Source organism: Diabrotica undecimpunctata, chromosome 3, assembly GCF_040954645.1.
Source record: "Diabrotica undecimpunctata isolate CICGRU chromosome 3, icDiaUnde3, whole genome shotgun sequence".
Classification (NCBI taxonomy): Eukaryota; Metazoa; Arthropoda; class Insecta; order Coleoptera; family Chrysomelidae; genus Diabrotica; species Diabrotica undecimpunctata.
Genome location: NC_092805.1, coordinates 99,277,104 through 99,303,551, shown reverse-complemented (window position 1 = coordinate 99,303,551; position 26,448 = coordinate 99,277,104). Strand labels below are relative to the sequence as shown.

Below are 26,448 nucleotides of genomic sequence, written 5' to 3'. Positions count from 1 at the left end.
ATTAAATGCTTTACACATCTTGAAAGTACTTTTCTTTTCAATTAATTCATTTGTTATAAGTCTTGTACAAAACATACCAGTCTTTTGCAAGTATTAAAACTATGTTATCAGCAAATCTCAAATAATTTAAATATGATCCGTCCATTTTTATACCTTTGTTGTATATCTCGACTTCTACCATATCTTGGTAGAAGTCGAGCTTATTTGGTAGGCGGTTGGTTATAATTTTGGTTAGTAATTTATATAGATGTGTTAATAAGGATATTGGTCGGTAATTCTGAATGGTCGCTCTGTCTCCTTGCTTAAATAGTAGAATGACTTCGGAATTGTACCATTCTTGAGGAGCATTTATTTCGTCGGTTACTTATCAAATAAAATATTTAATACTTGTTTTATTTTTTAGTCACCAATGTATAAAATTTTAACCGCAACTTTATTCTCTCCTAGACATTTATTATTTTTTAAGTTGATTTAGGGCCAATCTTATGTCAAAGTCGGTTATTTCCGATATGTTTTCTGAACCGGTCTTGATTATTATTATAGTTCGTTCAGTACGTTGTTGTTGCGGTTGTGTTTTTACCGATTATATTTTAATGTAAAATTTTTCTATGGTCTTGCTTATTTCCTTTCTATCTCGGAAGGTGACGTTTTTCTCGTTTTTTTTTCTTCGGTTATTTTTGTTACGCTGTTTAAGCTTTTTGCTTTCATATTGCAATTATCTCGTATTAAATCTTGTATTGGATTAATATTCGAGTTCCTATGAGAGTTGTTTTTTTCACGTACTTGTTTCAACTTCAACTTGAAGCAATATGTTTTGTCTCGTCTTTTTTGGAGTAGTTTAGTATTAGGTTGGAGTTTAGATGTTTTGGCTGTTGTCGTGTTTCAGCATATTTTTTTTACCTATGTTGTTACATGTACTTGTATTTTGTTGGCTAGTCCGTTTATATCTATTTGTTTCAGTGTCGCTATTGATCTTAGTTTTCTGCTTAGCTAATTTTAGTATTCGGTTTGTTTTTTAATCAGGACATCGGTGATTGGATATTGTTCTTGTTTAATAAGTTTGTTTCGTTCTACTCTCGTCTGTATTTTAATATTCGCTCTAACCAATCTGTCTTCCAGTATAAAATATGTACAGAACTGTTATGTTTTTGTTATTGGAGAGTATGTAGTCCATTTCGTTTTTAGTTTTCTTATCTGGGCATTGTTTACATTTTTTAAAGAAAGTATTGGAGCAACTTAAATTTTTGTTGTTAAATAGTTGTACAACATCTAACCGTTTCTGTTTTTCTTGCCCAAAGCAACAGATATACTGGGTGTAACAAAAAGGTAGGTCATAAATTAAGGCACATATTCTGGGACCATAAATAGTTAGATTTAACCTAACTTGCCTTAGTACAATAAAACATATAGTGCACATAAAATAGTTACAGCCTTTTGAAGTTACAAAATAAAAACTGATTTTTCCATTATATAGAAATCTGTTAGAGAGATTTTATATTGAAAATATATGGGGCTTTCTTATGGCAGGAACATCTTAAAAAATAACAGTGAAGTTTGTGTATCCTATAAACATTATATGGGAGTTTTGTTCTCTTAAACCCCCCAAATGTTTCTGTGCGTTCCAATTAAATTATTATTGTGGCACTATTAGTTAAACACAATGTTTTTAAAATTTTTTCGCCATTTATACTTTTTCGATTAGCCAGTTTTTTTTAGATTGGGCTACTTTTTTATTATGTTTCAAACATTCTGTAGTTGGCTGTATAACACTAGTTGTTGCTAGGGATACTATGTATTAAATAGTAGCATCAACAATACATCTTTTCAGTAATAAATATTCCAATTATTGTGCATTTAAGATTATTAGGATTAAACTAGACTAAATTTTCTATTACAATAGCGTACACGTTTTCAGAAATGGCAGATATGCATTTAATTCTGGGAATTCTGGGTAAATTTGAGCAGGCTTAATTATAATTTGGTAATTACAGCTGTAAAGCGTTTGCAGAAAAATATCCTAATCGAAATTTCGACACCAGGCAGACGATTTGGTCTTTCCATTGATCGTTGTTTACAAGGGACAGGCATATTGCGACTGGAACTTGTTGGAAATAATGGTAATAATGTCTGGAAAATATTCAAGGAACAGTAGTTTCGTCCAAATCACTTAACACCCGTTCAAGAATTGCTGGATAAAGATTATCCTAAAAGGAAGGGATTTTGCGTTTGATTTTTAACGGAAAACACTCTAAATGTCAATTTTAGTAATCATGTTTTGTTTACCAAAGAAGCAACCTTTAACCGAAATGGTATTACAAACCACCTTAACACGGGCATCTAGGCAGAAGAACACACCCACGCAAAAAAGTCTCTCATTACCAAAGAACTTTTAAAGTCAATGTTTGGTCAAGAATTGTGATAATAACCTAAGAGGGCCAGTATTTCTTTCAAACAATTTAAATGGTATAAAGTACTTACACTTTCTAAAAAACATGTCACAAGAGTACATAGACGCGGTCAATCTCGCAGTCAAGAAAAATATATCGTTTTTACAGGATAACTCTCCAGCGCATTATCATAATGAAATCAGAGAATATTTTTTCGGTCGGTATCCTGGATGTTGGATTGGAAAGGGCCCTGATGCGCATATGCCTTGGCCACCCATAGGTGCAGATCTTAACCCAATTGACTTTTGCTTTTGGGGTATTATAAAAGGGGACATATAGTTTGTAGCAATTATGAGCGAACAACAACTAAAGACTAGAATCGTGGAAGCTGGAAATCGATTTCGTCAGGAGCCCATGACTTTCAAAAATGTTCGATTTTTCCCTTTAAGATGGTGCAGAATATTTGTAAAATCCACCTTATATTTGTAAATAGTTATATTATAGATTTATATTATATTATAGTATTGAGCTATAATAATATAAAAATTGATTTATATTTTACATTTTGTTAGGTATTCAGAAATTTTGAAACATATTAGAAAAGAAGCCGCATCCCGATAAAATCTAGCTTATGGAAAAAGCACTAAGAGGCAAAAAAGTCTTAAAAACATTGTATTTAACTAATGGTACCACAATAATAATTATTTAGTTGAAACGTATACAAACATGGGGGTTTAAGAATACAAAATCTCCATAAAATTTTTATGGCTTGCACAAACTTTACTGTTATTTTCTTTAAGATGTTTCTGCCATAAGAAAGCCTAATGTCCATTTTTAATATAGGGTTGTAACTTTTTTAATGTGCACACTTGTACTAAGGTAAATTAGATTGAATTGAACTATTTTTGGTAACAGAATATGTGATTTCATTTATGATCTACCTTTTTGTTACACCCTGTATTATATGTCACTGTTTTCTTTTGTTAAGATTTTTTCATTTTAATCTTCTGACTATTAGACAGTGTCTTTTTCCATGTTTTCTTGCTGTATCAGATCCTCGTGAAATGATTCAGCTTGCTCCTCTGCTAAGTTTCCTGTCGGTACATATTCGTGTATTATCTGTAAGCTGTATCTGCAGTTCAACAAGATATATAACTGTTTGACACGATACATAACTTTCTTGCTTTAGATGGAAACCTGTTGTTTATTAGGAAATTATACCGCCTATGTGATTATTTTTACGGAATTTTCTGGTATAGCCCATGACCAGATTTTAAGATGGAATATGCTTCTCTTGGTAGACGAATTTCACACAGGATTAGTATCTCATTTGATATTTGTGAGCTCTTGTTTTAATTCGTTAATGTATTCTTGGGTGCTTATAGTTCTTATATCGTAAATGGCTATACTAAGAGATGATGTGTAATTTTTCTTATTAGATTCAAAATACAAAATACAAGTCAAATATTTGTATCCCTCAGAATCAATGAGGTTGACTGACTGCTCAATGTGAGATTCTTATTGATACCTATCATCTTCAATTTAAGAGATTTTAGCTTATGTAGAACGCCACGCTTACTGAGTGGATAGACGAGTGGTCAAAGATGAAACTGAGGATAATTTGTAGCAGAGCAGAAGGGTATCTACCTACTTGATATAAGAACTGAGAGTAAACTAATGCAAGATCAAATACTTACCGTATTGGGATTAGTATCATGAGTTTGTTTCTGGGTTTTTCTTTATGATTAATAATGGATTGAATAACGAAAAATTTTTATTGTTATGATTGTCTGGTTGTCTTTTTAAAGACCAATTACATGTTATGATTTTTCTGACAGGTATTCTTAAGTTAAAGTTAATTTCATGTAATCGGATGAGCTATCTTCCAATAAAGTCAATAAAGTATTGCCATTTTAAAGTCATCTACTTCAAAATGTATAATATATATCTCAATTATCGATATGAATGATTTAGAAAAAAATTACATTATTTAGAAAATATTTTTGTGTTACAAAGTAATAACACAAAATTTGTTTAATTTCTATTTTGAAAACAATTCTCAAAGTGGAAATAGCTTCAGAACAATTAGCCCAGTCTGGTTATGCAAAAATCATCGATTTCACGGCAACATTTTTGTAGATATCTGAAGTACTTGTAGTTTTACCTTGCGTTTTTTTTAAACAATAATTTATGGTCACAATTTGATTTTTTGTCTAGTTTTTTTTCCTTATATTTTACATAAACAATAATTATATCATTTTTTTAAATCAAGAATATCTTTATTTTCCCGTTTTTTAAATTAAAATTTATAAATACTTTACGGAGATATTTGCAAAAAAGCAGTTTTTTGCACTAATGTATATATATATATATTTTATTAATTTTTTATTAACAAAATAAAATGTTATTAATACGTTCGAACAACGAGGAATTACCGTCTTTTAAATTTGTGACCCCCACCACCCGAAAACTATTTAACTTGCTCTATTAATGGTGCTAGACACATTTAGCAAATTTCATAGGATTCTTTAAGACTTCTCTTAAACTCTCTGAGAAGTTAAATGCATATTGTGTTTTTATCGAAATTATTTACAAAAACATTTGAAGAAGGGGTCTGTTTTTGACCTATAAACAATTTTAATAACTTCTATATTTTTCAAGCTACATACTTGTACGTACAACCATTAGATAGCTAATAAAAAACTCAAATTTAAAAACAAAAGTTCTATGACCAATAGGAACGAAGTTTGGGACTATTTTCAAAAAAATCATATATCCATTGTTTATAAACATTAAGAAGTAAAATTTGCACAAATTTTGAATGAAACTCCAAACTTTATATTGAAACTTATAGCTATAAAACTCATCCAATTTTTCGAAACTTACAGCCCTTCGAAACGAAGGTACTTTCGAAAGATCGACATAGGAAAGTGGAGGGGATAACTGTTTCAGCTCCGTTTTTTTTTTTTCGAGATTGGAACTTCAATTTGAAACCCGTAGGAAAAATTTACATTATCTCGGCTTTCATTGCAGCTAGAAGCCTCTTTTTTTTAATCTGGGGTAGCTCGTCGAAATATGAATAACTACATAGGAAAAATCTCGGAAAAATTGGGTCCATTTGAAATTCACCGTAAAAATTAATCCCCCCCCGGAAATCTCGGAAAATCCCGGAAAATCCCGGAAAATCCCGGAAAATCATCAACATGTATTTTTTTCATTTTATATCAATGATGTAATAATACTTATATATTTTAATAAATAAATTTCAGGTAATTTTCAGGTAATTAAGTTTCAGGGGATTTTCCGAGATTTCAGAGGGGGTGAAAATTATGTCATCATTATTAATACTGCGACAGACTATTCCAGCCAAATTAAAAAAAAGTAGTAAGTTTTTATGGCGAATTTCAAATTTACTCAATTTTTCCGACGTTTCCCATATTTCCCGGCCAGTGAAAACGATGTAGTTATTTATATTTTGACGAGCCACCCCAGATTAAAAAAGAGGCTTCTAGCTGCAATGAAAGCCAAGATAATGTAAATTTTTCCTACGTGTTTCAATTTGAAGTTCCGATCTCGAAAAAAAAAAATCGGAGCTGAAATAGTTATCTCCTTTACTTTCCTATGTCGATCTTTCGAAAGTACCTTCGTTTCGAAGGGCTTTAAGTTTAGAAAAATTTGATGAATTTTATAGCCATAACTTTCAATATAAAGTATAGGTTTTCATTCAAAATTTGTGCAAATTTTACAACTTAATGTTTATAAACAATGGAGATATGATTTTTTTAAAAAAAGTCCCTAACTTCGTTCCTATTAGTCATAGAAGGTTTTTTTTTAAATGTGAGTTTTTTTACCAGTTATTCAATGGTTGTACGTGCAAGTCTGTAGCTTGAAAAATATAGAAGTTATTACAATTGTTTATAAGTAAAAAATATACCCCTTTTTCAAACGTTTATTTTGTAAATAATCACGATGAAAACGCAATATGCATTTAACTTCTGAGATATTTTAAGTCTTAAGGAATCCTATGAAATTTGCTAAATATGTCTAGCATCATTAATAGAGCAAGTTCAATAGTTTAAATATTTAGCCTCAGGGATAAATAAATTAAATAACTTTTAATTTTGCACACAAATTTAAAAGTCGGTAATTCTTTGATGTTCAAATGTATTAATAATATTTTATTTTGTTAATAAAAAAATAAAATAAAATTTATAAATTATTGCAAAAAAACTGCTTTTTTGCAAATATCTCCGTAAATTATTTATTAATTTTAATTTAAAAAACGGGAAAATAAAGATATTCTTGATATAAAAAATTATTGATTGATGAAAAAATGATAAATATTGTTTAAGTAAAATATAAGGGAAAAATCTTATAGACAAAAAAAATCAAATTGTGACCATAAATTATTGTTTAAAAAAAAACGCAAGGTAAAAATACGAGTACTTTTTCATCTATTCGTCATCTAGTAAGCCCCACCTATTTCTTAAAAGCTTCAGATATCTGCGAAAATTTTTTCGACCTTTTTTTAACCAGACTGGGCTAAATATTCTTTCTTTTTATTCTGAAGGGAGAGAGGATGCAACTTTATTACACTAAATTTTAAGATTTTTATCAATGTATTAATAAATAGGGGTTTAGCCAATAATTAATTTATTATAGACGCAATCAACTATTCTTCTTCTTCTTCTTCTAATGGCGCTACAACCCTTTGTGAGTCTTGGCCTGCTTAACAATGTTCTTCCATTCTGCCCTGTCGGATACTTTCCTTCGCCACTGCCTGATGTTCATGGTTTTAAGATCCCTCTCTACGTCGTCTATCCATCTTTTACGGGGCCTTCCTCTTGTTCTGTTTCCTTGGGGCTTCCATCTCTGGACTACTTTTACAGCTCGATTATCTGGCATTCTTTCTAGGTGACCAAGCCAGTTTAGTCTTTGTGATTTTACAAATCTGACAATATCTGCGCTCTGCATTAGTTCATCCAGCTCGTGGTTCATTTTAATTCTCCACGAACTATCGCTGCATTGGGTTGGTCCAAATATTTTCCTTAGTATTTTGCGCTCAAATATTCTCAGTTGATTTTCATCAGTGGTTGAGAGGGTCCACGTTTCACATCCATATGTGACCACTGGTCTAATTACTGTTTTGTAGATTCTCAGCTTAGACTCACGATTCAGTAACTTACTTTTCATTAAGTCTTTGTATGCATAAAAGCACTTATTACCGCTAAGAATCCGTGCTTGTATTTCTTGACTGATGTATATAGACCAAACGTAGCAGCTTCTCGTTTCAGTTCTATAACTTTTTCGCTCAATAGCAATCAACTATTACTATTTTTTTATTAAATTTACTGTTACCTTTATTTTCGAATTTTTAACTGTTCCTGGTATTTGCACTCTCATACTTCATCTTTGTTTATTTTTTTAGCTTATAACCGTATGGATTTTGTCTTCTTTCTATTTGTATTTAAACTATGATTTTTATGTAATAAATTTTATAATATCATGTTAGGATCTGTAGTGTACATTAAAACTTTCTAAAAACCGATAAATTTTAAAACATATAATTAATCTGTAATAGTCGAAAGATGTTAAATAGTCACTTAGCTGCTGCATCTAAATTATATTAAGCCAATTATCAACTGAAACGGCAATTTCGTTGAAGGACAACGATAATTATTTGAACTTAGAACATCAATTGTCCGTATGTCTCGAGATGAGGTGACGATTACGACTTAAACTAATTCTTTAATTGTTTGTTCTTATCTTATCTATAGAAAATATTATTGTTCGTGTCGAATTTAGTTTAGCCGCGGGAAGTGTTTTTGATAGATCGTTTGGACTATAAGTGGATAAGTAACAACATGGTGAATAATGTTCGAATGCGAAATCCCATGAAAGTGTCGGTGAATATTAGTATTCCCAGAAGAAATTCGGATATTTCGAGATATGCTTATCGAAGGTATAGACTGTTTGTAGATAGATAATGTCAAAGGTAAATAGTAAACAGAATAAAAATATTAAAATGTGGTTAATATTCGTTAAAAGAAATAAAATGTATGGTTTTATGTGTAGCATAAAACGTATGACATCTACGCAATAATATTGAATGTTACAGTTTTATTGAAGTCAGCAAATCATCAATTAGCTTGTTACAGATGATGGGGAAATGTCCAGTCGGGATAGCATTTGACCTTGCATGGCGAGCTTCCCCAAATTTTATTATTCTAATTGTAAGGGGAAGTCAATAAGAGTTTAGATTTAATATCACGACCGAATTTCACTGTTGCGATAGCCATCTTGATTTTAAGGGAGAACCGTTTTTGCTCAAAATCTCCGCCATTTTTAGCTTTTAAACAAAAAGGGTACGAACTGAAATTGTTGCAAATGCCATTTCTTACACTTTTTGTTATGCAAGTTTTTTCGTGCGGTTGATATTTTTCGAATTAAGGGGGAAAATAGTAGGAGAGGAACAATTATTGAATTATCTCGTTTATTATTGACTTTTACACAAATTTGATCTCCATCATTTTTTTGTTAAAATCAATATTTAAGATCATAGAGTTTTTGTTTATGGCTTGCTGCTGATGACGTTACCGTCTAGGGTTCGTTAGGCTTAGGACCTTAAACGTTGATTGTAGCACAAATATGCTTCCCTTATCCTTCCACTATTTTTCCGCATAACTCAGAAAATATGGACCGCACGAAAAAATTTGTAAAGAGGAAATTGTAGAAAATCGCAATTACAACAATTAGTCCATACTATTTTAACGAAAAGTTTAAAATGGCCAAGATATTGAACAAAACCAATTCCTATATAGCCAATACCGTATACATACGACCTCTAATATTTATTTCAGCAAAAAAAAATGAAAGGGATTAAAATTGTATAAAATATCATTCTCTTCATTTTTTTCATAAATATTCATGTCGTAAAGTTAATAATAAACGAGCTAATTCGATACTGAGTCTTCCTCCCTTTTACAATTTGCCCCTTAACTTCAAAAATGAAGACCACACAAAAAAAATTTATAAAGAAGAAATTGTGGAAAATCTCATTTGCAATCTCCTTACCTTTTTTGTTGAAAAGTTAAAAATGGCGGTGGTATTGAGCAAAAACGGTTCTCTCTCAAATTTAAGATGGCGACTAATGCACCGGTTGGATTCAGTCACGTTTTAAATATACAATACTATTGACCCCTGGTATCTTCTTCTTCTTGTAGTGCCTACTTGTTTCGGATGTTGGAGACCATCATGGCAATCTGTATTTTGCAAACTGCTGCTCTAAAAAGATTTGTGGTTGGTGTGTTGAACCACGTACGTAAATTGTTCAGCCAGGAATTCCTTCGCCTTCCTGGTCCTCGTTTTCCTTCTACTTTTCCTTGTAGAATTAATTGCAGCAACCCATATCTTTCGCTGTTTCTTAGGATGTGACCAAGGTATTCGATTTATGCTGTTTTAGGCTGATAAAGCCATATTTCGGAAGCCTCATTTTTCTTGAAGGTAGCGTCTGTGAGAGTCCACGACTTAACTCCGTACAATAGTACAGGAAAAATATAACATCGTAGTAACCTGATTTTTATGGGTACTAAAAAATCACGGCATTTGAATAGCTTAGCCATTTTTTGAAATGCAGATCTTGCTTTTCCTATCCTACATTTTATTTCTAGGGAATGGTCCCAATTTTAATTGACGTCCGTACCAATATATGTGCGTACCAATGTACATGCCCATGATATCTGGTATAGATAACTGAAATAACATAATTGAGCAAGGTGTTATTTTCAACAAGGAGTGCTGGACTGTTTTGAATTGTTCTTAAATAAATTTTTTTGAATGTCTTAAAGTATCTGTGTATCTCATCTGCCATAGTACTGTACTTTCATAATTTTTAATTCCTTTTATAAAATTTTCAACCCTTAAAAATATTGCTATTTGTATTTTATATTTTCAGGTCGTGTGCATTTTTATCTTATATGCACTTATGTTGGATATTATGTTCACCAGAACATCCACCTAAAATTGAGTTGCAAAAAAGGTAAAATTTTAGACAGGCACATGATGCACCACAGCCTTTTTTGCCGTTTGCAAAATTATATTTGCAACAGTTCTTGTAGTGGCGGACTTTATTGCAGTGTGACGGTTCGATCAACGTTTTTTTTTGCTAAGCCAAACTTGAATCTGATAGTAGCATCCTTTAATATACTCATTTAGAAAATCCACTGTAGGAACAAGGGATGATAATTTGATGACATTGATTTTAGTGATTGCCTTATTGAATGACTCATATCGCATTTGTTTAAAAAATACTTGCAAGTCTTTAATATTTAGTTTTTTTTACTGTACAAAAAATTGAACAGGGCCTGTTAAATCCGGCCTTTTTGCCATAGGTTCAAAAAATTTCTTTTTACCCTTATAAAATGCTAACTTTGTATAACAGACAGTAAAAGAATGCGAAAAGCTTTAAATTTTGTACTGCTTGGATAGTCTACTTGGATGCTTCTTACATGGCGATTTCTACAACTAGTTCATTGGCTTTACCGTTTCCTTAATAGCAATTAATTGATTTTTCTTTAAACTTCTCTATAAGATAGTAAATCTGCTATTATTTTTATATTTATATAAAACCTTGTCCTAACGGGCTCCACCTAGCCAGTTGAGGTAGGTACCATCACACTTTCCTCTCACCTTTTGAATATCAATATTATAATTCGCTTATTTTGTTTGTCTTTCCGTAATAAAAACTCCAGTGCCACCTATCGAGAAACGATAATGACTATTAGACAAGTGTCAAGCACGAGTCTATAGATTATTTAGTGTACCATTTTACTTCTAACATATTATCAACAAAATAGTCTATTATAGAGTATAAGTACATAATAAAAAACAATTAGAATGCCCGCTCTGCGTGTCAAGATAAGTACGCGCATCTCGTTCGCGCATACGGAATCGGCCATGTTTTAAACGGAACCAGTGCGGTTCAGTAACATTTTATCTGGTGTGCATAGAAAAATTAACCCGGTTTAATTTATTTACGGCAACTATAGACATAATATGTAGTATTTTATTCGTACTTTTAGTTGAAGAATAGATTAAAAATTTAAATTTTAGTTCTGTCGTAGCTTGTCACAAATTTCTCAATTCGATTCTATGTTTCCGTTTAAAATATGGAGATCGCGCGCTGACACACTTCAAAGGCAGCATCTGAGAGTGGGCATCCTGATTGTTAAAGATACTTTATTATTAAAGAATTACTGTTCTTAAGAAGTTTAAGAAGTATAGTGCGTGTATACACAATTCTTATAATGTTCAATATTCAGCCACGTCTTTTAATTGTTAGTGTTTCTATATAAAATTAAATAATTATTAAATATTAATAAAAAGGTTGCCAATGTGAGTCCATCATACCAGTATATGGGAAATGAGTTAATACTTACAATCTTAAGTAGTTTTTATAAATTAATGATGGTAAATTTTGGGCTATCGGTTTTAAGGCTTACAATATATGCCCCATCAACAGGCCTTAGTACGTTAATCTTATTTATAATAAAAACTACAAGATACTAAATACAAGAAAGCTCTACAAACTAAGCATTTCCTTAGGATCAATGCAAAAATCATGGTTTTTTATTACCTTTTCTATTACGTTTTCATTAAAAATATAATTAATTAAAACACTTAAATGACACTTGTAGATTTTTAATAGTAGATAAATTGCTACTTAAGCACTTGTATGTATTAGAAGATAAAATCAATTATACAATATTTATTTGCTACGAGAAACTTTTGTGGAAAAAAAAACTACTTTGATATATATACTTAAGCAATAAATTCAGGTGTAGGCATTTTTATTTTTATTATGCAACATTGCAATAGTACTGAAACATAGGTAGGTAAAAGAAATTCATTAAAATTCATTTGCATATTAACTTTAGGGGTTATTAATTATAGTTTTATTAATACAACTTAAACCATACACTGACTTTTAACCGAATCATTCAACAAACTTATTTTTGTGTATTTCTATTATTGATATTTATAATAGAAAACAATTTCTGCCCTACTGTAAAGGAAGATACCTTGACAACAGTGCCAATAGGTACGACATCTTCTACTTCCATATTTTCGTCAGAAATTGGCTTGTTTTAAGTCTAAATTAATTTATAAAGTTTTTTACCTAAGAAGTTTTCCTTCCTTGATTTCAACTCTGAAATCAAACGGAAGTAGAGTAAGCCCACTACTTTGTAATTTAGTAGTGAAAAATATAAAAAATGCAGGATATGAGCTGCAGCAAACAAAAATTCTCTCTTTTACAAATAACGCATCATGATCTCAGTTAACAGAGATCAAATATATCGAAAAGTAAAAACATCAAAATTACTGCGAATACATACGATATAAAAATATCACTATCAAAGACCAAATCTCTAATGGTGACAAGATATTTGCATATATTACCTGGAAATAAATATCTAGCTACGAAAACGTTAAAGAACGAAAATAAGCAAATAAAAGGGCTTGTGTATCGAGATATCTGAGAAATGTCACATGTAAAACCAATAATGACATATTATGCGATAAAAATGGGCGTTTTATCCAAATCTACTACTGTTAATTAAGATAGAAAGAAAGTGTTCCATAGATTTGACCCATATTTTAGAAATATGGTTATATTATGATGCTATATTTTGTGTGAATAAGCATTTGCTTTAATATTTCTTGAGATATATATTGTACGTTTTTAGAAAGTTACTTTCTAAAATGTCTGAATGTTATGGTTGCGTAATTTGAGAGAGTGGTTTGGCTGTACCACTAATGAACTCTTTAGGTCAGCTGTAAACAAGGTCAGGATAGCCTTGATGATTTCCAATCTTTGATAGGAGTGGCACAAGAAGAAGAAGACAGTTACTGTTTCACGTATGAATTTCAGTAGGTACTTTATGGTGTATACAATTGTCATCATCATCAAAAGCTACTCCATTCATCTTCGAATGTGAGCCACCTTTAGGTATGCCAATTCCTATCTGTTAGTTAATTTTTGCATTGTTTTGTGACCAGCTATTCGTTTAATTTAGGTATTCCTCTTCTTGTTTTATGTGCTTTTGATCGTCATTCAACAATTCGCTTTGCTCATAGATTTTCTTTGATATTTCCTATATGTCCAACCAGTTTCATGTTAACATGGCACTATCTCAAGTTATATCTGTTACCTTTGACTTTCGTTTTATTTTTATATTAGATATGTGTTGTTTTAGCTTGCTGTTGAGCATCCCACATGATGTGTTTCAAAGCGCACGTTTCAGTTCTATATGTTTAGACTGGCAGTAGGTACAAATGACGCATAAACTAAGGAAGATCTTATATTTAAATTGGTCTTAAGTTATATCTTCACAATTAGATTTTTAATTCTAAATCCATATTCTTATTGTCAGAGAAATTTCCCTATAGCTACTACCAATTTATTTGTGAACTATTCTGTTTTCGTAAAATCCTTTCTTAGTCCGATTTATTTTGATTTTATCTTTGGGTCTAACAGAATTTCTTGTAATTGTCTTCTTTCATTTGCTATTAAGAAAACATCATCTAAAAATCTCAAGTGGTTTATTTTTTCGCCGTCTTTTTTCACGCGAAAGATATCTTCCAGAATATTGTTCTGAAGCTATTTTGAGAATATTTACTAATTTGAATATTTACTAATGTTTGTATTTTGAGAACGATTTCCGAAGTGGACATTGAAACGTCAATAAACGTATTTTAACCTTTAATTGTGGCTTATTCCCAGTTAAATAGTAATTAATATCTTCCAGAATAAATAAAATAGATTTACTTGTCTAATTCTTTTCATAGTTTTATTTCCTCCGTTTTTTTCTTCTTGTGTTACTTGTAGATTACGTTATCATGTATTTACTTATTTTTTGTGTATCTCTAATCAACTCTGTTGTTTCTTAAAAAGTTGAGAGTTTCCCATATTTCGACAGTTAACTGCCTTTTATTAGTCTATTTTTGCGATCTAGTGTTATTTTTTTATTTTTGTTTATTAATATCCTATTACTCGTATGTAATATACATATACTGCTATAATCTCTTCTATAAATTTTGTCTGTTGTCAGCGCTAATAGCCATCCAGTTTGTTTGTTAATCGTAATAACATTACCTTCACAAAGTGTGCATAAAGGACTGATAGCAGGTTGGTCGGTGTATAGTTTCTTAATTTAATAAATATGAATTTTCTTTTTTAAATGTTAATATTATGATAGCATTTAATTAAGCTGTTGTGGCTTCACTAATGTCTATACATTTAGTAAAAATTATTGCTAGCATCTTAATTATGGTTTGTTTTCTATATGTTATAATTTTCAATACCATTCCACCTTCTGTTACTGTTGTATACTTCATTACAATATCTTCTCTAGGTTTTTTTTATTGTTTTGTCGACTTTGCTTAGTTGCATTCTATTATGTGTGCAGTTCTGTACAGCATGTTGTTTCTTTTTATATTAGATCTATGCTTGTTTCCTTTTTGAACTTTATCTTTTTATTCTGGGTTGATTCCTCCACTGTGGATAGAATAGATGTGTGCATAAATGTTCAATGCGTACTGTCAGTCTTTATTTGTATTCAGTCTTATTCTGTTTTAATTCATCTGTATTTACCAATTTTTGTGTACTACCTTTTTGGGGAAGTTTTCTTCTTTCTCTATTACACATACTATGCGGATATTCGGATGTTTTAGACGTTGTTCATGTTTGGGGAAACTTATTTATTGTTATAATTTAAAGTCATTTACAAGTTTCTATATTCTTTATAATTTTTACATTCTCAAATTTTAAATAGTAAAGTAAACTCTTTTTTATTTGTTAAAGTTTTCCATTTTCTTTTCTTTTGGTGTGCTGATTAAGTTGTTCTCACCTTACATCACTGTTATTTCTATAAATAAGTTTATTCCTGGAATTCTAAATATGCTTTATAGATAAAATCTATATATCTTTTGATATTATCAACTAATTGATTACATAATTATGTAAAATAAATTATATTTACCAATTGATAAATAATAAGATATGATTTATAGTTAATAATTTAATTGAACTTCAACAAAATGTTTGCGTTTAATTTACAACTAATTAATAAACCATTAGCTGTATATTTATTATTACTAAAATCGAAAATATTTTGAGTAGTGATTGTTTTAGGGTTTTCTACTCTATGTAGTAGCTTTTACTACACTTGATACAGTAGCTGATACAGAACAATAAAATTCTTTTTAAATTTGTAGAAAATTAGAATCTATTATTTTTTTACATACAACTAGATTGTATAGACCGGCGCATTACTTCGGCGACACAAGTTTATTCTTCGACTTGACTATAACGTGTCAGATGGTGACAGTGGCGGATACACGGGGGGAAGGGGAAATTTTCCCCTCTGAGAAGATCCAAAATTAAAGAAAACCTTTTTTGTAGTTTGGGTTTATCTTTTTTATGTTTTTTTGTTAGTATTTCATTGGAAGTTCCGCCCCAAGTTGAAAGTTCTCCCCCAAGGCAAATCTAGATCCGGCACTGGATGGTGCTATCTCACACAGACACAAGTACATATAAACAGATAAACAAGGACAGATATGATTAAAGATAAACAGTCTCCATTTAATGCTGTCTAAGGTAGAGGGCGCCAATAATGTATCTTCCCCTCCCCTTTCCCAACTTGATTAAAATATTCGAAATATTTTGATTTTCAAGCGATGTTGATCTTTATCCTCTAAGAAATTATTCTAGCAAATTAATATTCTAACGTGGTTCTCATCTTCCCAGCTTTTTCTATTTTTTGTCTTTTAAATTTTTTGGTCTTGAACAAACAACTGTGTTGTAATAGTGCATTGTTTTTAGGTTTATAGGCAGATATCTGAAATTATTTTTCTTGTTGTACAGTTCATCCTGTATAAAATTGCGATATCAAATGTAATACGGCAATGGACGTAACTATAACAGGAAGAAATGATTCCAAATCACGGCCTATAAATCCCAAAAACAATCTGTAATCACAAAACACCATTTTGCTTTTGTGTTGCTTTTCTGTTTTGTCGAATCCAAACTCGTAATTGTGCTATTCAGATGTCTTTTTATTTTAGTAAGTGTGCTATTAAAGCATCTTATTACTTTTTTATATTGCATTTAATATTCGAACAACAAGCTTTACAACTAGCAGATAAAAAGCATGGTGTTGGTCGCAGTAGGTGGATGTCATTTTTGTCATTTGGGCCAGGGCGTTTAAAATTTCTTAAATTTGTGAAATTCCCTAAACATTCGTATCCGATTGAGGTCCATGAGATTTTATAACGGGATTTTGGTCAGGAATTTGTTATGAACAATTTATTTGTTAACATTATTATAACTAATAATTTATAAAGAAATACCCTATTTTAAAAATATTTTTTTTTTCGTAAAAAACAAACAAACCAAAAAACATAAATTTGTTTATAAGAAGCCGAGAAATTGATAAATTATTAAAAATTAATAATCGACTATATCGACTATATTAGACATTTTTGTTTTTAGCTTTGCTTTTGCTCAACGTTATAAGATTTTTTTTTATTTTTATTAGCGGCATTACTCAGTAAACAAAATTTTAAATCTGATACAACATATTGATTGACCTTAGGTAATTTAATAAGTTTTTACGGTGACAGTTTTCTCCTAATAAATCTGGTATAGTGTTGGGTATATTGTTTATTGAACGTTCTGTATGGTATTTTGGACACTCAATTAACAAATGGACGACGGTAAGAGGCGTAGCTCATAAGTCGCACAGGGGGCGTTCACTGGCCGAAAGTAAATAAGAGTGTGTGATCTCAGTGTGTCCTACACGTAGGCGCGTTAGAACCGTTTACTACCGAATAAACCGAATAAACCTAAACCGAATAAACCGTGTACTAGCACTAGTTTTCCACTGTCGTGTATCTGGTTTTAGCAATCTTAATTTAGATTGCGATAGAAACCATTCGCACTGCCACTGACCAATTACTTTTTGTTTAAAAAACGTTTTGAGATCTTTACATACACTCTCACGCACTAATTCAGATCCCGCACTTGTTACTGCATCACGAGCACTACTGTCTGCCTCTTCATTGCCAATAATTCTTATATGCGATGGGATCCATATAAATTTAGGGGTTATATGGTTCTCTTGGGCAATTTGTAGTTCAGTTTTTATTAGTTGCTCCAAGGGCTGTTTAGGATACAGATGCTGTATTGCAAGAATAGAGCTGAGCGACTCGGTGAGAATCAGAGGTTTTGAAATTATTTAAAGGCTTGCATGTTTTAGGGCACGGTACAAAGTAAACAGTTCAGCGATGAAAACACTTGAGCTAGGTGGTAGTTTAAATTTGAAAGTAGACGTTGAAGTAACAAATGCAGAACCAATCCTATCATTAGATTTAGAGGCATCGGTAAAGATGTTTGTGCAGTTAAGGTAGTCTCGTTCAAGAATCTCGAAGTTTGTTTTTGATTAGTATGTTGTTATTGCATTTTTTGAAGAACTCTATTAGAGAGGTATTACTATTAGAGAGGTATTTAGTGCAATTTAGGATGCTTAACCATGGAGTCGGATGTTGGATGTTACAATAAAATACATCTGGGATTGTTGTGTCAAAATTATTCAGAATTGATCTTACTCGTGTGTAATAAGGTTCTCCAGTACGAGGTACGAGGGAGGTTTACGAGGTACGAGGTTTATTAAAGAGAAGGTCAAGATTATTTTTAGAAAAAGTATTTTCGAAGAGTGGATGATCCTTATTAGCAGCTACAGAAGAAGCTTGTGAAAGTGTTAAAAGTGTCCGCCTATAATGCAATGATGGTTCTCCAGTTTCGGAATATAAGCTTTCTATGTGTGAAAAGCTCCGAGAACGATCCGAAGTGCGGCATTGTGGATTGTATCTAACGGTTTTAGGGTACTCTTGGTTGCGGACGTTACAAGATTTAAAGCACCTCATTTTAAAGCTATTATTATAAGCTACGAATTTTGAAAAATTTAATTTTATCAATTTTTGACGAAGTTATATAAGTTTAAAGTATACAATTTAGGTTAAAAAAAACAGAATTTGTTGTTTATAACGGTTGTTCATTAGTTGTTTCTAGAATAATAATTCGCGTATTATTTAATAATTTCAATTGTTATTAATACGTGAATTATCACTTCTTTCAAATATTACAGCAAATGAAATACAGTATACTCTGGACACTCCGACGTTTTGCAATCCGACAAACTCGATAGTCCGACGCACCTCCCGTCAAGTCGCCGCCGTGTCTGCTTGTAATGAAACCTGTCGCGACATGAATCTTATTCTTACCGGATGCTTCATTTGTTGTGTTTTCCGTGAGCAGTTCGGTTCGATAGAGTTTTTAGATACAGTAAACGTAGTGTTAAACTTTTATTTAATTCATTTAGAAAGTTCAGTTTAATGGCGAGCACATTAAATATAAAGCGATATAAAGCCATCTTAAAAAAAACCGTAATATAAAACAACAAAGAAAAATGCTTCCATACAGTGTATAAAGAGCTACCGATCAAATCGACAACAGCTTAGCAAAACAGATCTTCAAATTAACAAAGACGATATAAATAACCCTTAGTTCGGCAAAATGTCCAAAAGACTCGTTATTCACTCCATGAATCTACCGTATTGACTGAAACTGAGGTTTAGTTTACATTGGAACAACAAAAATTAGTGTAAATACTCATTTGACTGTACAAAAAAAAGGACGGATCATCCTGGTCACTGCAAAAAATCAGCCATTTACTAGAATATACAATCATACAACGTAATCACCGTAATGTTATTCAAAGAAACAAACTTCTATGAGTACACAAGTACTACAAGTGAATGTGACCCTCAATTCTTCGAAATACAAAAACTCCACAGGATACCAAAAGTACCAATAATGAATAATAAATCGAACAAACCGACATACGATAGGCGACACGAGGGCTAGATATAGCACCTATACTTGAAGATCGCATATGGTCGCTCACGCATTATTTCTAATAACGTCTGACGAATTGTAGACAAACTTGAAGGCGAACTTGAAGACGAAGTTGAAGAATCAAACATAACTTCCAGACCATAACCTAATCACCACCACCATTACAAAGAATGAGATAAAATAAAAAATTCTAAATTAAAATAAATAAAATAAAATAGTTATACTTGGGGTATCCACATTTTATACACTAGAGCAAAACCCTGAGTAATGTTTATAAAACTAAAACGATGAGAGAAACTGAAAGATGGGGAAGATTTAGGAAAAAATAGGCATAATTTAGGAAATATAAATGAAGTAAGTGAAGCCACATAAATCTTGAGAAAAAGGCTTAAAAGGAAATAAAAATCTTTCGAATTTCATTGTATTATAGACCGTTGTAAGGTAAAGATCAAGAAGAATTTTCAGTTTTCAACTTAAGAACATACGAACCTTAATGTTTTTATGTGGCAATTACACTTATTAGTACATCATGACAAACAATGATTGTTTATTAGCTTAATCCAAATATAACACTGGATTAATTAAGGATTGATTGTTTTGCCTTTATTTCATGCTCTAAAAACAAAAACAGAATATCGCTGTTGGACAGTACTTATTGTTTGTTTAGATAAGATCGGTAAGCATATTTTGAAATAGTGTATTGGATTGGATAGATTAACGCTTAACGAACTCATATTTTATCTTATCTTAACACCAAATTATTCGAATTAAATTTGGTTTGTTATATTCTAATAATAATTGTCAGATGATAGCGGGTTTTTGGATAACGTACACCTGTCTGTGCGGTTGTTGGTGGTAGAGGTGTTGTTTTTATCGAAGAACTTTTTTAAAAATGAAAAATTCGTATCGACTTCGGCCTCCAGTAGTATTGTCAATAGGTCACATTCCAAGGAGAAATTCAGATTATCCAAGATATCCATATCGCAAGTATGAATTCTTCATCTAAATTAATAATAACTTAATATCACATAACGCTACCCTTAGTAAAAAATGTCCGCAAATAGATAACATTGATTTTTGTCTTGTATAGAGCTTTAGCGGTCCATAATCAGCTTTTTTCTCTGAGAAAGTATAATCTAATAGTATCATAGTCTATTACATCAATGTGGGACTGTTTTGAATTTAATATCAAAGCATAGACTTAATGGTCCACTGAGCTTAATGACATAATAATAAATTCTGACAAAATTTGAAGCATTTTCGAAAACCAGCATACGGTAAATATTATGTTTATATGGGATTAAGTCACAATTGATTGTAATGAAAATTACGTTTTACCTAAACATGTGACGTTTCGATTTCCACTCCGTAAATCGTTTTCATAAATTATATTAAACTTAATGTAAAGTAAAATTGTTTCATATTCCCAATAAAAAACAGTAAGCTGCCATTTAAATCAATTCGCCTAAATTTGGTTATCTTAGGACATTGTTCAAATGCTAAAAAGACAACAGGTCAAATAAAACCAATAAGTTTGGCAACGTTGAACTTCCCCTCTTTTAATATTTCCACTAATGCATTTTCGACGATATAAAGGGGGGACCTAATATACCTCTCTCTTTTTAAATAGGTGTTTCTTACTACATCTCACGTAAGGTCCATAGCGACCATAAACTTTTACCTACACTTGTAAGAACCAGGACGTTTTATTTTTTGTAAAGTTTGGTCCAGGTCGGTTAAAGTGTGTATTCGTTTTGAAGTATATAAATTTTTCAATATCAATCTCCAAAGTGTTTACAAAAAATACCCAGGTATCTGGGTATCCTTGGTAATTGTTTTATCTGAATCATTGACGATAGTATAAATATTTTTCTTCGAGCTTCTAGTTATTTCTAAAATTATTTAGAACGAAGAGATTTATAATAAAAACCAAAGAAAAAAATGCATATAATATATTAAAATTACCCGTCAAAGTTTTTACACCATTACGTCCACACCCGTGGCACCCGGGTAACACTAATGTTTAGTAAATTATGAAGCTCTGTCTAGTTTTTTTTTATAATAAAAGTGATATGGAAACGTAAATAAAAGTTACATTTTAAACACATTGTCCACACTTACTTATATTTACTGAGTGTTCGTTACATAGTGGACGATTACAAACATTACATGATTTTCGTGTCTTTCTTAGCCGCTTTTTCGCTAAAGACATACAAATGTAGCAGTTTCCAACAATTTTGAGGCGTCCAGTGGAATCTCGAAGTGGTAATGACTCTGCAGTATTACTTGAATTTGTAGGTAGAGGTTTTCCTAACATACACTCAATTCCTGACCTTAATGAAAAATTTCGGTATACATTTGGTACTTTGGATCTAGCAGAAATTGCAGGCATCACTAGTTGTTTCCCTAAGTCTTGTAGAAAAATTCTACGCTTACTGGTTTCAGTAGAACTCTGTGGATTATTTTCTGTATAAATTATATAGGTTGCTAGGCAAGCTACGTCTAGGATATTGTAAAAGAAGGCTACTGGCCAACGCAAAGTTCTGCGTTTAGTGGAATAATGAGAAACCATTTTGTCCATGTTGTCTACGCCTCCTTTAGTTGTATTATAGAACTGAATTATTTCAGGTTTATTTTTTGGGCCACTTACATTATCGTTGTCATGCATTGTTGACAGCAAGATAACGCTTTTTTTCTTTTTTGGTACATATGAACAAATAGTAACACGATCTGCACTGAATCCGTGTAATGACGATTCAGGCTCATGCTCTGGCGAAGGCAGAATTTCTTGTGGAATATATGGTTTGTTTCTTTTCAAAGTACCAACTAATGATAAATTCCAAGACAACAGGAGACGGGCTAGTGGAAGAGTTGTGAAAAAATTATCCATTGTTATGTTTCGTCCAGAATTTTTGTATCGGTAACACAAATCTTTTACTACGCGTTCACCTCGATTAGTTTCACGTCCAGTCGAATTTTTTCCAGTATAAATTTGTCCAGTAAGTGGATACGAATTATTGGCGTCACAAACCCACCAAACCTTGATGCCATACTTGGCAGGTTTTGCTGGCATATATTGCGTGAAACGTGTCCTACCTCTATAAGGAAATAACTGTTCATCCACAGTAAGAGAATCCGACGGTACATAGTTACGACGTAAATTATCATTGAGAAGATGGAATATATCTGTAATAGCTGCAGCTTTATCATTTTGCAAACGTTCTGCAGGTGTTTTGTCATTGTCAAACCGTAAGAATCTGCTGATGCTCCAAAAGCGATTTATGCCCATACTTGCTCGGTACAAAGGATGAGAATCTGTTTTCCATAAATCTTTCGAGTGCTCTGAATTTGAATACCGTACTCCTGCTGTAATAAGAATACCTAAGTATGCATTAAATTCTTCTGTTGTGAGTGACTTCCAAACATTTCGAGGTTTGTCGGGGTTTTCAACATTATACTTTTCACAAACGCTATTATCTTTTCGATTGGTTTCGCGTATAATTATGTCACACATTACGTCACTGAAAACACATTTGAATGTATCTCTAATCGAAAGAGTTTTAGTAGAACGTATTAGGCCCGTTTTTTCACGCAAAAGGTTACGTTTCAGTGTTCGACTTGCAGTAAACGGTTTTCGTTGCCAAATCGTTTTATCTTTTGCAACCAGAACATCACTTTGGGAAGAACTTTCTTGAAAATCGTCAAAATCTTCATCACTACTATCGTCGCCGTCGGTATCGATTTCAATCTTATTATTGATATCAGTAAAAACGTCCTGTACGTCAGAAGCTTCATCTCCATCCGGTTTGCTTTGCGAAACATAGTCCTCATCTGATTCCTGGTTTTCGATATTGTTGTCTACTTCCTCATCTATATCGTCTATAAATTGTTGCAAGTACTTCTGTTGCTTTTCATAAGTCATTCTAAAATTGAATGATCTATGTATAAAACATTGTAAAAGTAAACAGTAATAACTTACCTTCTAAATTCGCTAGCACTCACTTCTCTTCTTGCCATTATTACAAGTAATTACAACATAAAACACGCATATAGTCACAAAAATATTAACAACTTGTAAGCACAGTTAAATAAACACTAATAGCAAACAAAGAAAAATCTCAAGTGTCTGTTATTTTCGGAATGTACAAGCGAAGTTTACCGAAACAATGCCGGGTACCTGGGAAGCACGGGTATAGACTCCCGTATCAGGTACTTGGGTATTGACATAACGGTTAATTTTGCTTGGCTTAATCTTGAATTAAGTTTGGTCTTGGGACGAACCAGGTTCTGTCTAGTGGTATTGTTTATGAATTATGTTGTGCAACAACAATGTTGTATAATTTGTCCTTTAACTAATTTCTTTTCGGGGTATACAGTACGTTTATTTTGTAAATTTGTAGAGTTGGATATATATTCCAATATATATTTTCGCTACTGTTTGTAAAGAATTGCCAGTTAATTTCCCAATTAAGTGTAACGTGTCTCTTCCTAGCTGTAAAAAATACTATTTGGACGATTCGTTCCATTCTAAACACACAGTCTTCTTTTTGTAAATGTATTTCTTCCAATTTAGGCGTTTAGCCTTCATCTACATAAACAAATTAATTTTTTTAACTAAAAAAGTAAACATTTTTGTTGAAAGTTAGCTGATAGGTTGATCCATAAAGTTTTGTAAAAATTAATATTATCGTTAGCTTATAAATTAGCATTAAAGAAAGCAAATTTTTCTTCAAAACGTCTTCAATATCTTAAGTGGAAGTTTAGACAACCATCCACAACTTGTTTAACTGAGTGTTGGGGAGATTTTGTGAATAACTGCAAAGTTTTTCAGATAATGTAAAACAGTTTTATCGTAATAAAACACAACTTTAGCATTTTCTTTACGAAAATTACCCATGCAATCTGAAATTTAATATTACAATTATTCCTTTATTATCACGTCTGTAGGGACGTATCATGCTTTACTTTTCAGTCTTTACTGTGAATTTTTATTTTTACTTTTTTGTCCGGTTTCAATTTCATGCCATTTTTAAACTGGCAAACTATTGCCATTTTTACTAAAATATTCTGTGAAATTGGATAAGATTCTAGTCCACAACAATTATTTTTTACAGCCCAGTTCACTTAGAATTTCTAAATAAATTCATATATAATAAACCTAAATAATGTCACACAATTAATACTCATTGTTGGTCTAGCCATGTGCCGTTTTTGCGTAGAATTCGGATACCCCAACGTGATTTTCTTGAAAATTTAGATTTAGGTGGCACCTTCTTTAAAATCTACACAGGCCAAAGTGCGCTTTTACCTTAGGGATGAAAGCTACCCCTTCTAGAGGATGAAAAGTTTTTTAATCAAAATAATTATCAACTCTAAGCAGTTTTCGTTTTGTGATTTTTTTTGTAAATTTGATACTTTCCGATTTATTCACGATTGAACATGTTCATTTTTCATTAAAAAACACATTTAAACGTCTAAACGTTTTTCACGAAGCAAAAAAAAATTGGGGAAAAAGTCAAAAAATCAAATCAAAAAATGTTGGTAAAAGTCTTTTACATAGAAAGTTTCTCCTTTTTTTGCGAAAAAATAAACAATGAACCCCTTGGCATTATCACTTCAATATAAATGAATTGTAACCCATCAATAATGAATTTCACCAATGAAGTATTTGTGAATTTATTAATTTAAAATCATTTCTAGTAGTAAAAAATCGTTTTAATCATTTTTTAATTAATATTCTTAGAAGATCATATAACTTTTAAAAATTATTTCAGCTCGTAAAACATTTTTTTAAAGTATTTTTCAAATATTTACCAACTCCAGGGGTAAATTATAACAGTTGAAGCATTTTAACAAATAATATATTTCAATTAACCAAAATTAAATAATTTAAGTTTAACTTAATTATTACCCACTTTTAAAGAAAGTAAAATTTTTTCAAGAAAACTAAAATAGCAGCAATGCAATAGGAAAAAGACCCCCTTTTATAGATAGTAAAAATGGAGAATTAATAGAATATGAAGAAAGAATTATAAATAAATGGAAGCAATATTTTGAGGAAGTACTAAATGAAGACAATACATATACATATAAAGGGTGTTTTTTTAGAGGCATAGAAATTTAAGTTGGTGACACTGTTTTAACTGTCGGCCATTTTGGCAGCTGTCAAGTGATTTATGATAAGTTGGGTTTGGCATTTTAGCATGAATATACTTGACGCATGAACAACACTTCCAAATTGTAAAAATTAATTTTAAAAATTGTGGCTATATTCGAAATACGTATCGCGCACTACGTCCATTTTATGGTCAACATAATAGTACATCAGAGCAAGTAATTCAATTAACCATAGAACGTTTTTGCACCACGTTTACTTTGATAATATGCATCCACAGATATATCGTACAGTGCGTACAGAAGAACTTGTTGCTGCTGTAGAACGTAGCATACAGAAAGATGCGAATCAGTCTATCTGCCATCGTGCACAGTAGTTGGATACGTGTCCATCCACTTTATGGAAGATTTTGCGGAAAGATCTTACTTTGCGTGTTTAAAAAATCTAACTCATGCAAGAATTGAAGGTACATCATCACCTAGCAAGGCGTAAATTTGGTGAGTGGGGCCAAAACAAGATTGCCGTTGATTCCGATGTTCGTAAGCAAATTTTGTTTAGCGATGAAGCTCACTCGGCGAGAAGAATACCTGAACAGTATTATAAGTTTCACGCCCATTAGTGAAAGACTTTGTTATATTAGACTGAAAGAAAAATGCTACAATATCTCAATTATATCCGCACATGCTCCGACAAAAGATAAAGACGAACATATTAAAGATTACTTCTATGAACAACTCAAAAGAACGCTTGAGAAAATCCTCAAACAAGACATGCAGATAATCTGTGGAAACTTTAACGCAAAAATTGGCAAAGAACCTAACCTAAGACCGACAATAGGACAGCACAACCTCCACGATATCTCAAATAACAATGGACATAGGCTCGTAGAGCTAGCATCGGCTAACAATATGCTTGTAAAGTCTACTATGTTCCAACATAAAAACATTCATAAACAGACTTGGGTTTCTAAT

General features: G+C 31.6%; 1 protein-coding gene across 9 annotated transcripts in view; it reads left to right on the top strand.

The window, feature by feature from the left end:
• The window catches only part of dnc (phosphodiesterase dunce), a 760,818-nt gene that overhangs the window by 396,396 nt on the left and 337,974 nt on the right, over positions 1–26,448 (top strand). The window contains exon 1 of one of the 9 annotated variants that reach the window (XM_072526402.1): positions 8,212–8,349. The exons of 6 other annotated variants lie outside the window; for them this stretch is intronic. In XM_072526402.1, coding sequence (XP_072382503.1) covers positions 8,252–8,349 — 98 coding nt within the window. In that variant the 5' untranslated portion in view covers positions 8,212–8,251. Of the gene's footprint in view, positions 1–8,211; positions 8,383–20,191; positions 20,350–26,448 lie in introns of those variants that run through there. 2 more of the 9 variants (XM_072526405.1, XM_072526403.1) reach the window with 2 other exon arrangements.